The sequence below is a fragment of the Falco punctatus genome, assembly GCF_963210335.1.
Source record: "Falco punctatus genome assembly, chromosome: 4".
Lineage (NCBI taxonomy): Eukaryota > Metazoa > Chordata > Aves > Falconiformes > Falconidae > Falco > Falco punctatus.
This window is the reverse complement of record NC_137583.1, coordinates 105,856,618-105,871,829: the sequence shown is the minus strand read 5'-3', so window position 1 is coordinate 105,871,829 and position 15,212 is coordinate 105,856,618. Positions and strand designations below refer to the sequence as shown.

The following is a 15,212-nucleotide window of genomic DNA, read 5'->3' as shown; positions in this document are numbered from 1 at the left end:
AAAGCAAGGACAGGAGTACTCTTGCACGAACCAGCAGTGAGTTTCATCATTACAGTACCATCAAATTGCAAGAGTCTGTTGGTTCTTTACCAGCCAGATGGATAACAGGATTTTTACTTTTCCTATATACCCATTGGCAACTCTTCCAGCTTCAAGATCCTTTAAAGGTCTGGGAGAGATACTCAGAGGGGACCAGATTCTGTAATTCTCTTAACAGAGGATGTAATGGATGCTAGATACAAAATTCCGCATGGTGCCTATGAAAAGAAATGACCTAATCTTTTCCTTGATCAGTGTTACACCCACTGATCCAAGCTGTCTTCTTCCCTTGCCGAGTGTTTGACTTTCTCCTCCTTCCTTATATTTTTAAGTAAATACTTTTTTTCAGCTGTTTAGAACAGACAAGAACACATACCGCTCCCCCCCTAAAATACCGCCCCCCCCCAAAAAAAAAAAAAAAAGACTCTGAGTACAAAATAGAAAAAAAACCTCCAGCCCAAAACAACAGGGCTCTGATTGTTGTCTAGAATTCCCAGTGAAGGATGTTTTCCATTAGAGCTATATTATTGCGGAAAGTTTGGACTATCAAATGCCTGATAACCTCTTTCTCTCCAGTGTATTATTCAATACGCTGGACATTTGTGCCTTGAAGAAATACCAAGTAAGTCCCAACATTACAAGTTTACTTAAACTCTGAAATAGTACCATGGGAATTCATAAAACTTCTTTCTCTGAAGCATGCAAAACAAGACTAGACAAAGCAGTACAAATGATATTGAAAACTTGGCATTGGAAAGTTTTTGGTCTAGAAAAGCTATGAAAAGGTAGTATGGCCTTTTTCCAACTTCTGTAGAAAAAAATTTTGGTGATGCTTATACATTTTTTGACACAAAGAACAAAGATCTTATGTGACAGTTTATATTAAATGCCGAGGACTATCTTGCCATTCTTGGAGGAATCACGAACTTCTAATGAAATTAGATAGCTTTTCAGTTAATTTATCAACATGGTTCTGATTTCAAGATAGCTGCAAAACTAGTAATATTTAGCATATACAGTACCTTGCACCTTCATTTCAAACCTCTCTGCAAGTACTAATTAACACACAGGTCAACATTGCGAGTAAAATACCCATTATTCCTTACATTTCCAATGAAGTAAACTAAGGGACAGTAAACGACTTGAAAAATTAACAGGGAATAAAGAAAAAGTCTAGGGTTCATTAAAAACATTTACATTCAAAGTAAAATTATAACATCTTTGGCTTGTTGCTGTGCTATTCTGCATTTCAAATGACAGCAATTTTGGCATTTTTTCTATTCAAAACCAAACAGAGTAAATGGGGAACTTCTCTTGTCCTTTCCCAGTGCAACCTCCATTCTACTATGCATATCTGTTCATTTATTGCCAACTCTTCCTCTCCTTAAATCCCCTCTGTCTCTTTGCTCGCCTCTGGCCTGACTTGTATATTGTGAGCAATTGGGAGCAAGGGAACAGGGAAAGGACACATTGCCTTTATTTGTCTATGCAGCAACTAAATGGCCTTGATCCTTGGCTGGAGCTCTCAGAAACCACTATTACATAAATTAGTAAGTAGAGAACTGTGCACAACAGTAACAGTAATGTAATAGTTATTTTAATCCCCTGGGAAACAATGAATTTCATAAAGGAAAAATAATCCTGTCAGAGAGGCTTTAGTGATTCCATACTCTACTTACCTCATTACATATTTTCTATTCCTTTCAGTATAGTTTATAAGCATTGGAGACCTTGGTCTTCCTGGTGGATTACTGGAAAACCCTGTGGGGCTATTTTTCTACTACTGGATCTACCAGAGCAATGCACTTCATTCTGCTACATCTAGGAAAGCTCCTACCCAACTAAACTGCGTATGAATTTACCTACCCCTCATGAGGGCTGTCCCAACAAGGACACATTTTCTGTTGCCAAGAAATGAGCTTCAACTCAACTTAAAGACAACTGGGTTTTCACAGAAAAAAAGCTCCATATTCCGCCTGAATTAGAGAAGATGGTCAAGGCATAAGGGGCTTATATCTATAAGGCAAATGAACCACCATCCTCCCTTGGCCAAAACCATCTATAAGCCCTTAAAAAATACCACGGCACATAAAACAATCATGCAGTTTATTTGATGGAGATAAATGTCAGATGTTTTACTATCCCACCCATACTATAAGCTGTTTCTTAACTAATGGCAGGATCTTAGAGGGCTTTTTATTAAAAACTAAACCTTTTTCTCAGGTTTTGAAGTGAGTAAGAACTGTGCTTCAGATAGTTTATCCTGGCAGTCGAAAATGTGACCAGAACCATCCTGAAACTGAGCAGAATGGAATGAGAGATTGATTTTTTAAATTGTTTCAATTGTTATCTGAATAATTTTCTAAATAAGGATAGAATAAAGGTTTTATAGAGTTTTACATAGTAAACTATATATATATATATATATATATATATATATAAAATCACTATTGTCCTTGGTGAAAACTGGAAAAATCCTGTTTGCCATTAGGATGTTTCTTTCGTCTCTTGCTCTATAATGACCTTTGAAACAAGCTTATTTTTCTGAGGTTATTCAGAGTAGTCACAAAAATGAGGATCACCAAAGTATCTAAAAAGTCCCTTGTGGGCTTCCATGGGCTCGCTCAGACACTTGCATACTCCCATTGCTTACACTATTCTTCTCATTTTAAACATTTTTCCACTTACATTTTCTAAAAAACGTACTCAGCAGGGTTAAAATAAAAGTAAAATAAAAAGGTGATCAGCTTACCCCTAGAGGATGTGTTCCCTTTTGGAGTTTGTTGTAAGGGCTGTATTTAGGTTTAGGCGGCTTCCCAGCAGCTCTGTCTTTGTGCCTTCTACTGCTTATGTGCTGTTAAAATATATTTGGGGAAAAAAAGAAAAAGAGTGATAGTTTCTTCATAGTTCATTTCAGGTTCTGCTTTATACACGGGTGCTCCAATACTGAAAGCTACTGCTCTACACAACAGCATTACTTTGACTAATTAAAAAATGAATGGGAATAGGGTCTGTTCCAATTTCAACAATCCTCTGTGCATCATATATCGGGACTGTGATTTTCAGCAGTGCTCAGTTCAACTCTTGCTTCCACTGTAGTCAATGATTTTCTCACCTTTGTTAGCTTCAACAGGACCTGAATCAGGTCAAAGCCTTTGAAAAATTCCTCCCTATCTCTATAAAGCACCATCAAATTCAATCCACTGGTGATAGAAAGTTTTGGAAGAATATTAGATAGTAGAGCATCTCCTATTCACTGGGGGGGGAAACAGGTCAAAAAACCTGTTTAAATCCCTAAGAAGCTTGGAGATCCTTTCAAGATTTCAGTTGAAAGATGGTTACATCTCAAACTAAGTGACAGTGAAAAAAACACCACAAAATCCAATATCTTCTTCATAAAATCTACAAGACTTTACAAGAATCCTTGTACACAGACTTTATTGCAGTATTAGATGTAACGGGCCTTTTTCAGAACTATATTTTTACTTTGATTTTCATTCTTAAGAGTTCTCTCAAAAAGAGACAAACTGGACATTTTTTTCCTGAAAGCACAAGACAAGTATTTCTATTCTCCATTACTGAATTTATCTTCATTCTTGTAAAGTTCCTTAATGAGTATTTAATTCCAAAAGGCAGATGGAATTAAACTGTTTTTCAGAACAAAGGCTTTCTTCATCTGAAGAATGACTGAACATAACTTAGTGTAACTGCAATTTAGAGGTCATGCTTCTCAGTTACAGAATAACACTGATAAAAACATCTTATGAATCCTCTCCACCCCACATTTCTAAGCAGGTTATTCAGTGTTCTCTGAAAGTACTGGCTGCACTTACCTCCACATCTTTGTAAAGGCAAATATAATGCAATACACTAAATGTCAGGGTTTATTACCTTATGACAACTATAGTCGTCTAAAGACAGTTGTAACAGGTTGCAGCTTACAGCTTCTCTAATTCTTTAAGCAATATATATAATCAGGAGCTCTTGAGAAAACATATTGTTGGGAAAAATCACAGGCAAATCAAAACATACAGCATGATCATCAAATAAAAAGAGCAAAACCTGTAAGCTTCATTTGGATACAAACCGTCACACTGACACATGCTGATTGTGTTGGTACTTTACCACCATGAACACAAAGAACAGCCGAGGATTCACACTCTGCAAGCTAGCCAAGTACCTGTTTCAGTTGTGTCTCAGAGTTTACGTGCACATCACATATTTCACAGTGAAATGTTTTGTTCTGAAGGCCTGTGTTTCCTTTATTCACAGGTCCTTTGCCTTTTACGCCTGCCCGGGGAAAGGCTTTTATGGTTCCACTTCCATTCCGAGCTTCCAGCATAGTTTTGTGCTTAGTCCCTGGAGACATTAGAAATGGGAAACAGAAAAAACTTTGTCAATTTGGTTGCATTCATTGTTTTATTTTTGTTTTAAAAGAAAATCATATGAGCTTCACCTTGGTGCCATGTGCTATCCTTGGGATATGCCTGTGTTTGTCTGTATCAGATTCATAGCAATGTAACAGTATTTTACATCTGATATTTAATTATTATATTATGTACCTGTAGGTAATGCACTAGAACAAAGCAGCCACACCAGTAAATAGTGGCACAATCAGGTATCCTGATGTGAAGTTAAATAGGTGTGACTTTTCTCATTAACTCCTGCTGCTAATAAGGCCTGAATAGTAGTTGCAAAAGAAGGGTAATTTAGCTATTAAAGATGTAGTTGGCTTTGATCTGTAGTCCTCCTGTGTGGATTGATAAACAATATGTCCTAGGTAGCTTACACCTAAATCTGTAATTAACTAATTAGTCTCCAATTCAAAAAGAGGCAGAGGTTCCTGGCAGCAACCTATGGATCCTTAATGGCCTGGACAGAAACCAAAATGTGTGAGAAATATATATGTGAGAAAAAACGCACTTGCATTTTTTATTAAAGTGAAGATCAGATAGAAAACATTAGTGTCCTGTTGCTTTAATTTTATTCAGACCAAACAATTTCTTACAGTGTTGACCTCCATGTAGGTAGTGTGTGATACTGCTGGACTACCACCATGCCCAGAACTAGTGTTCCACTGATAATTGCCATATCCATCCACTGGTACACTTCTACAAGCATGCGTGTGAGTACACACACAGCTTATCAGCATAGACAGCAAAACCTTGGATGGTTGTGTTTAAATATTCAGAATAACGTTTTGGCTCTCATCTTTATCAGAAAAATGTTTAGAGTCTAACCTTTGTATGAAGCTAAATAGGTTCAATGGGTACAGCTTTATGAATTTGAATTATCACCATTTGAAAATATGGCATGCAAACACAGCATTCAAAACTGATCAGGCTTTGTTTCTCATAAATACCAACAAATTGACATTTTCTTTTTAAGTGGATTCTCTAGATGTCCCAAAGTTACCTCTTTTTTTTATTACATCATAAAACCATTGATCATTTTGCTGCAGGTATATCATCACTGCCTCTAAGTTTCAAACCTAAGGTCTGCCTCTTAACTCTGTTTACAGTGCTGGGAGGTAACCCCTGACATCCAAAATCAGGCTTATTTTCTGTGAGATGGTTATAAGTGGTCATTGCCACCATATTAGAATCCCAAGATCTTCTAACCCCGCTCACCACACAGCCAATCAATAAGGTGCTTAAAATAGTGACTGTGAATGATGGCTTTCTACTACTAGAACATACTGATGCTACTAGCACTAATAACAAGAAAGCATTCAAAAATTAAGAAAGAGGGAGGTAAGCAATTACCCATTCAACCCTCATGCAGCGGTTGCTCTCAGTTGATGAAAACAAAAGGAAAATATACATAATTTTAACAAGTTATTAACAGGCAATATGGAGCTAAAAATTCTAACTCTCATCATTGAACTCTGACTGACTGATGGTCCCTCTTTCAGCCTTAATTTGTTAGATTTCAAACAAAACTAATGGTATTCATATTCAGTTTGCTAGCTGGCACAAACAAAACTATGCAAACTCTGAACACCAAAGGTAATGAAGCATGAGCTGTCATTTAGCTCTATAACGTTTGGAAGCTGCAAAAGCTAAAATGTACAAAAATGGGTAACTTGCATGCAATAAAATTCCTTTCTTCCTCCCTTTATGAAAGCCTCTTTGCCTGTCATTTTTATTCTTCACTAGTTAATGAATTCCATGTAATTGCCAGTTTTCTGCCACCTCTTTGTCCCCTGCTGCAAGAGATCTAATCTATTCAGGGGAAGATAATTGCAGAGCTCTTGAGACAGAAGGAAAAAAAGGAAGAAAGCAAGCACTGCTCCATCTCACCACTGTTGTGCGCCTCCAGCTGCGAGGCAGAGTTGACAGCAACTTTGCATAGTGAACAGTACAGCAGTCTTTTTGCTTTTTCTTCCTCAGTCTCAACGGAAGGGCATGTGGTGCTGCTAGTGGCTGTCGTGGGGATTTTCTCCACTTTAGAGGTGATCTCAGTTGTCATAACGCTGCTCTTCCTGATCTCCACGGTTGTCATCGTTGATATTGCTGGTGTCCCTGTGGTAACGTCTGTGGGCAAATAGAGAAGATGGAAGGAAACAAAACCAAAAAAATAAGGTTATGACCTTTGGCATTTGCTTGTTTGCATCCTAATGCTGTAACCACACAGAAAGCCAGATTGTGCTGGTGATGGTTTGACTAATGGTAATGAACTAAATGTGACCTTATTTCATGTGGTTACAAAATACAGTACTCCCATGTATCAAAATGCCACATTCTGCCTCCTGTATTCTGCTAACACCCAGTAAATACAGAATTCATAAGCTGAAAAGACAGGTCATTAAGACTGTACTGTACAACTGAAAGATAATCCCCTAAAAGAGGTCATGGAAATTACCCGTACAATAGGCAGTTAAAATTTATAAACAGCACTTCAGATGCACAAACTGCCATAGTACCACATAATACTTACAATGATTGAGTAGCCAAACTAAAGTTTTAACATTCTGTATTGATAAAATTAAAATTAAAACAATTGTCTGTTCTTGATATCTGATAAATTAAAATGTCAAATTAATATTTCACTTGATATTAAGCCAAAACAAATATTAAATTAATAAAGTTAATTATTAATACACAGTACACATTTATCCATACATTATTATTCTTCATTATTACATAATAACAATATATACAAATAACAGTAATCGACTATACAACATTCTATATCAGAAACCTACACAAACACTAATAAGTTTTCCATTCTGTGTATCAGTGGAATGTTTGGAAAAACTGTAAGGATGTTATATACCTAAATTTATTTGGAAACCCAGTGCTTGCATCTAAGAACTTGTGCTTTTTCTGTAGTTCTCAAATCCAAGAGAAAGAAAATACACAATGATATTGTGGTTTAAATAACATACACAACAGTTGGATATAGCAGTATCATTTGATAATTAAGTACTTAGGAGGGTAGAGGACAGTAAGATCCAGCACTGAGTCAATGGGGAAGATGGCAAGTAAGGGACAGGAGAAGGAAAGAAAGGACGGGAGCTGTTCTGCCTTTGCAGTGTTGTATTTTTGTCATACTAAGCCTACTGAGTAGCAGATTCCTCTGTAAGAAATCTTTGTTACTTTACTGAGAACTTAGTTACTTTACTTTCCTGGAACCGGGTACTTTCCAACCTAGCCAGCTCATTTGGGTTTCATACATCCCTTGGTGTTAGCGGTCCTCTACTTGTACCATGCTTTATTCATTGCCATCTATCAGAATAGGCAAAACAGCAATTATTTCACTTGCAGATCTCAGTATGTGCAGTGATGCAGGAGGGACACAATTAACCGATGCTGCAAAGGTATGTTTCAGACCAGTACTGTTCAACAAATTCATTAATGAAGAACATGCCTAATAAAATTAGCAGACAATAGCAAACTGGGAGCAAGTGCAAACACACTGACAGACATTATTCAAAACAATTTCAATGCATTGGAGAAACAGTCTAGAAAATTAGATGCTTTTCAGTACTGCATTTTGGGGAGGTTGTTTTGTTTGTTTGATTTGGTGTTGGTTTGTTTGTCTGTTTGTTTGCTTGCTTTTCAGAAAAGGATTTCAGTAGTAGATAACAAGATGAACACAGAGCTCATATCATCATGTTATGAAACAGGTCCCCAACATATTGCAAGTGCAAAGTGAGGCTGATGAAGATTTTTTTTTCCCCCTCTAATCAGCACTGGAGGTCCTATGTCCAGCCTGGGGACTGCAACATCAAAAATTAACAATTAATTCCTTCTTTGTTAATCCAGCAGCAATACAAATGCAAACCAGCAAGAGAGAGGTTGCGAGGGAGGAAGCCAAACAAAATCAGAGGTTCAGAAAACATGGACTGTGAATACAGAAGATGAAGGGTAAACACTGACAACATTTTTCATATCTGTAGAAGGCAGCTAAAAAAAGAGAATAAACTCTTCTCCCTGATCTGTCCAAATAGGACAAGGACTATTGGATTACATCAAGAAAGACTTAGATTAGACATCAGGAAATTCTTTCTAATACTAAAGCTTGTAGAGCCTCAGAATAGCCTACCTACAGAGATGCAGAAATATTGCCTACCGGAGGACTGGAAACCGGATGAACAGGTATCTGCACAGGCAGCCTGGGTATGATCCCCTTTCAGTCAGTGGGAATAGGACCTGTCAAGCCCTATTAATTTCTATACATTGTGTATTTTGTAACGTTTATACATATTCTCTCAGAAGGTTTTTAAAAATTATTGTTCATAAAATCAAGAAAGCACAGTTTGTCGTGTGAATATTCTACATATTGCCAGGTGTTAAAGCATATAGCAAAAAATGAGGTCCCGCTCCAGGTCTAATCAGAGTTTGTTGTTGGTTTTTTGTTTTTTTTTTCCTGAGAGTGAGTCTGAAGGTGGTTTTATCCTGAAGGTATAGGGGATGTCAAATACTGCTACAGAAGGAATGGTGTTACCTTGATGAAACTTCTGTTCTTATTTATTTTTGTCTACAGACCAACAATAAGGTTTCAAAAGAAAAACTCTATTTTGATATACTAGGCCTTTTGATGGGAACCTGATGTCTAAATGAAGCCTTTGTAGAACTGTCCACAAGATTATATATTTAACTGGTCACTCCTTTCCCATCCCAGAGAATCTGTGTCAATGTTGACTTTCCTTCAATTGAAAGTTGCTACCGTGAAATTATTTTCCCCAAAAGCCCAATCCCATCAGTACCTAACGCTGGTTTTGAAACTTCAGTTTCTCCATCCTGGTACCACTGTACAGTAGTAGGTGTAACCAATGTACTTTTGTGGTGAAAAGGAAGGCAGATTGTAGATGGTATCAGGGAGAGGGAAGGAAAAGAAAAATAAGACACTAACGTTCTCTCAGGATTGATGGCAAGGTTGGTGCTCATTCTAATCTCACAGGAAATTAGGTATCTACATCAATCACCATTACCAGCTTTGTGGTGCAAGTTTCAGTATCTTGTCTTAAAGAAAATATAGATCATAATTTCTTTATTTTCCATAGGAAAACCTGAGGCAATGAACAACAAAAAAAACTGAAGTAACTTCAGATTTTACTCTGCTTCAAACATCTGGCCTCCTACATCTATGCTGATCTAGCATTTCACTATGTAATAATTCTAAAATGAAAAGAAAATACAATAAATGTTGCTAGTCCTTTTGAGGGCATTTTGATATGCATGTGTGAAAGCAGCACTCTATATAAAAATTGAACTAAAGCTGGTAAATGCCATCAGCATATTCTTCAACTAAAAAAAACCATCAGTTCAGTGCATATATTCTGCACTTTCAAAAGGTGCCCTGTATTAATACATCGTATATTCCACTAATGCAAATGACATCAAAACATATACAAGTTCACCATGTAAGAGCCATGACACATTTAAACATGCAAAGCTGCTCCTCCTCGTATAAACTTCAGAATTATCAGCAGGAATTAAGGAGGAAACATTCTAAAAGCTGTCAAATAAGCTTACAAAGAGGGAATTCAAATCCTCTTCTCCCTGGAACTTCTGAACTAACCAGCATAGGTCTCTCTGAATATATTAGAGTGTTGCTGCCTGTAAACAGCTCAGTGCCCTAAATACGAGGTACAGCTTTAAAGGTACGAGGGATTAAACCAACCCAACAGAACATCAAAAAGGAGTAGGAAGGCATTGGAACTGATGCCTTGAAGACTGAATCAGCATTTCTTAACATTATATTATGATAGCGCTTTAAGAACTGTCTCACTAATAAATGATCTAAAATCGAGCTGAAATTCAGTCACAGTCACATGGCAGATTTGTTTCTGGTGACGCAGGCTTGCAGCACTGTGCTATTTTCATACCAGTGGCCTGCAGCAAATATTCATTATTGCAACTGTCACTGCTTGGCTTTGGCATAGAAGCTGATTGCTAATATTGTATGGAACTGGACTCCAGCAGCAAAAAAAGGGAACACTTCAGGATTCACAATAATCCATTTGTGTTTCTGGTCTTAATATAGCAACAGAAGAGAAATTAAAAATACAAAAATATTACATTAAAATCTAATCTTGGTCACTGGCAAAATCAAAGATATATTTTTAACCAGAACAAAAAGGTGATGAAAAAAGTTCTGTGAGAACTGACTCCTTTGGGTACTACAGATACCACAGTTCAAGTGGAAAACTGGAAGTCTGTGATTAAGGTCCTCCTAAGTAAGCAGGACTGATTTTATATCCCAGCTACAAGACTCCTGAATTTTCTTTAGGCTGAAGAAACAGAAAATTACAACTCATGTTTTTCTTCCGAGTTTGTGAAAGTCTTACTCATCAGTTCCTGCTACTAAACATAAGAATTTCTTATCCTGAAACTATAAATGGATCCACAGAGAGAAAAGTGCTCTGACTTCAAAAAAATCACTCCTTGTGAGTGTGTTTTTTCTTCTGCAATCTCAAGTGGCATGCATTTGAAAATACCTGATTTAGTACATATGCATGCATTCTGGTCTCATTTAAACCAAAATTTGCCTTTCACATAAAAGGATTGAGCTTTTGGCCCATAATGCTGTCCAGGAAAAACCCCAAAAATCCAAACAGCCCTCTCCCTGCCTCACCCTGCAGAAACTACAAAGCAAATTCTTTCTCATGACAAACAGAACTTAATATGAAATATTTCTCTATGCTGTAAGACCTCTTAGTGTTGCAAAAACATTGTCAGCTGGATCGCTTATAGCAAACCTGCATCAAGTAACAGAATGCTCCCGTACAGGTGTTTAATACTGCCATGTTCAAAAGAGACTGCATATTATTTTCCTGCCTACTAAGAAGTGAGTCCTCGGTTTCCTTGGGCTGCTTTGAAAATCCCATTTTCCATGTCCTCTGTGGTAATTACATTTGAAGATAAGACGTAATTTCTTCTGAATCTATAAATATAACAGTGGAGTATATAAAAAACAAAGTACCATCCCAAAAATAACTGCAACTGACTTTCTTTTCATGCTTGGCTGACTTTCTGTATTCATATGCTAAAACATAAGCATGTGTGCTAGCACATTGGCTGGCTCTGGCACTTAAACAAAACACTTTGGGGAACTTTGACTCAAATGTATCAACTCCTCCTCCTTTATATGTACCGAATACAAACTTGCATGTTTTGTGATTGGTAGGTATTTGGCCCATTGCAATATATTGTACAGAAGATTCTTTTGGTATCATATTATGAAAATTTCAGTCATTAAACTTAGTTTTACATTCCAAACCTGGATTCAATCTATTTTTTATAGATATATACTTCCCAGAATGTATATCATTTACTTGGAGAGTCAAAAGTATATTTTTAGAACTTAGAAGAACCCATGTAGTTTTCTGGTAAGAAAAAAAAAAACAATTACAACAGCATAGTTTAGAGAGTGAAGTACCGCATGTCATAATTTTTTTGGTATAAAAGATTGAAGTACCTGAATGACAGTTGTGTAATTCATCACTTTAAGTGAAAATCAACACAAAATACTGGAAATCATGACATTTACCTGATCTTTTACGGGACAGATACTAATTAATACGCCATAATGGAAGAGTCAAGAGCTCTGAGGTAATAAATCAAGCTGTGTATCACCAAACAGGAACAGAACTTGCAAATTTTTTACAAGCTGCCTTTTTTGATCTGTTTTCCTTCCCCTGCCACTGCCCTGGCTTGTCAGTCACTTTCTTGTTAAAGTTCCTTGTTTGCTTTGTCTAGGTGTCCATCATGACTGCTTTTGATATCCAGAAAGTGAAAGGCTGAATGTACCCAAAGTATCACCCAAGCCTTTGCTCAAATGTACGGAGCAAGCACTTCTGAGAAACCGAAGGACTGAAAACTTTCCCAGGACCAGCATGAAAGCCAGATACCAGGGATTTTCTTGGTTTGTAACTGGAGAAGCAATGATCTCAGTATTTTGACCAGTCCCTGTTTTTTAACACTTAAATAAATCACATTATACACAGTGTTCATCACCCAAAAACAAAGGACGAAGAAACAAGTGGCTCCACAAGTGGCCTCATTTTACTGCTGCCTTACTCCACACTTCCCAGTGACATGCCTTGGTGGTGACCTGAGGGAAGGGAGACAGAAAATAGGATGTTTGGAGTCAAAAGGTGTCCACAGAGAAAGCGAGAGCAAAGAGAAAGTAGCAAACTTCACGTATTTGCTCTGTGGATTTTTTTTTTTCAGTTAACTTAGTTCTGCCAAGTCCTAAAATGACCTTCTTCATTAATTAGCAGTACACAATTTTCTAATGAAATTATACCTCGTTTTTACTAGCAGTTCCCTTGGTTTAAAGCACAGTTCATTAATCCTGAACAGGATTAACCGCCGAGGGATGACTGCATTCCTGTTGAGGTTAATTGAACGGAGCTGGCAGCAACGGCAACAGCTGGGGGTAAAAGGCCTGTGGAAAGGGAAGGCGGAAGGTAGGGAAATGTCACGCCGTGTCTGAATTTTGGATTCTTGGGCAAACACAGCTGACAAAAATGTGTCTGGAAGGAAAGGAGATGATGAGTAGAAACCATTTAATTTTCAAGTTATTTTAAGCAACTCTTGTGACAACTGAGTTTGGATGGATGCTGAGGTGTCCTTTCTGTTGTATAGATTTCTCCTCAGCCAAGCAGAAGAAAAACGTCTTTCACCAGCTACGACTGAAAGGGTCCTCGCACAAGGAACTGCAGGGGGAAGAACAGGTCACGGGCTGAAGCTATTCTTGCCATTTAATTAATGAGACTCATGTAGTGAAAAATTCAATTTGAAACCAGGACAAAGTGTTTGTTTTAAAGGGTGGAGCTCACAGTCAAATGCAAAGAGGAATTTTTGCAGATTGTGGTCTCAGCAGCCCTACTAAAATAACACATCTATTTTGACTCTAACGTGAAGGTTATACATGAGGCAGGGTGTTAGATTTTGTTTTGATAGGTACATTTTTATTTTGTAGGGTGCAATGTAAAACATTGCTTTTAAGGTAAGGAATAAAACATGCATGTGGTGGTTTGATCACACATATAGAAGAAAAGCTGTATTATCCTATCCATAAGCCTCTCAGGCTTGGCAACATCAAAGGCTACACTGGCAAGCTGCCACCAGTTTTACATCTGCACATGCTTCAGTATGCATTTCCCAACTTTTAAGCAAAAACAAACAACCAAAAATATATATGTAGTTAACCTTAATGCATGAGCAGAAATCGAGCATCAGTTGAGTTTACCACCAGTAAAAACCAAGGAATTGAAAACAATTCCTTAAAAGCTAAAAGCACGCTAGAGAAAAAGGCTTTGTGAGATAGACTACAGTAAAATGAATTTGCCTTGAATGTACCTTCCTGCAGCGTGGAGGCCAACATGTGCACAGCAGTCCTCATCCATATTATTAAAGTCTCTTATCTTCTAACACAGGTCAGCTGCACATGAGCTGCCTGTTGCTCCTTGGCTCACAGTGAACTCCAGCCTCTGCCCAGGGATGTCTGGGAGATTCAGCTTTGGCCAGAAGTCATCCAGAGACAGCCACAGCAGTGGAAATGAATGGATGTTGCATTCCCATGTTCAGGAACATCCTTGGCACGGTGTGAATCACTGGTGTAGACTGTAGTCCAAAATACTATTTTAAAATAGGCCCTGCCTCACCACCAAGGTCTAGGTGATATGAATTATACCTAGTCAGTACTGGAAGCAGTGCTTCTCCAAGGAGAATCCAGGGAGCAACTTTTGTCTGTGTCACTAACAGCAATGGCTTCAACGTATTACCTCTCCACTGAAACACCCATTAGGGCTACAACTCAAGCCATGTACCTGGAAGAACAAATTGTGGTTACTGAAGCCAGCGTGTAACTATGATTCAGTCCCTGCCTGCTAGTCCTGCTGCCCTCACAAGCCTACCCCACAGACATGGGGAAGGAAGCAGCAGCCAAGCTGTTCTCTTTCACCTTGCACTATCAGCAATAGTGATGGGAGCGAGCTTTGAAAGGTGCTCTCCTAAACTCACCTTCTCTGTAACAGAGACAGAGCAGATACAGTCCAGGCTGTACACCACTGGAGACTGAGAAGTATTTTTCACAAAACAAGCAGGCTGGCAAAGTTTATTTAAAACTTGATATCAAAACCAATTTGCTGTGGAATCTCTCCCCCAGCAATCTGCCACCAAAAACAAAGAAGCACGGGGAAGTATTAATCACTGGCAGAAGGAGAGAAAATACATTGCTTTCATTAATCAAATGGAACAAGGAAAGAATAAGTGAACTGCACTGCAGATTGCATAGGATTGCTCTCCATTTTAAGCAGGGAGCTGATTTTTTTTGCGTTTTAAGCAAGTTGAATGTTCTTTTCAAAACTTTCATCTAAACTTTAAGTTTCAAAACAGATCTATAGTCCTAGAACCTAGAAGTAAATTAAAATAACTGGAATCCAACTCAGAATTTCTGAGAACTCTGACTTCTGACCACCCTCCTAAGTGTAATACCTCATGGCATTCTCCTGTCTTGAATAGAAGAATAATTAAAGCTATTACCTTTACAGCAGCTTACTTCCTTTACTGGAGAGCATTGAGCTAGTAAATCTGGTTTTGGCAATAAACTGACATTGTCTCTAACACAGGAATTGTCTGAAGCTGTACCAGCATCTGTTGTAACTGTCTATCTTTTTTCAGTGGAATGAAGGCAGAGAGAGCAGCGAGAAGACA

At 37.8% G+C, this 15,212-nt stretch overlaps 1 protein-coding gene across 5 annotated transcripts in view; it reads right to left on the bottom strand.

Moving 5' to 3' along the window:
- ZNF385D (zinc finger protein 385D) overlaps nt 1-15,212 on the bottom strand; it is a 472,992-nt gene that overhangs the window by 4,706 nt on the left and 453,074 nt on the right. For all 5 annotated transcript variants that reach the window (XM_080385045.1, XM_080385043.1, XM_080385044.1 and 2 more), the window contains 3 exons: nt 6,342-6,575; nt 4,220-4,398; nt 2,792-2,893 (listed from right to left, as the gene is read on the bottom strand). In XM_080385045.1, coding sequence (XP_080241171.1) covers nt 2,792-2,893; nt 4,220-4,398; nt 6,342-6,575 — 515 coding nt within the window. The remainder of the gene's footprint in view (nt 1-2,791; nt 2,894-4,219; nt 4,399-6,341; nt 6,576-15,212) is intronic.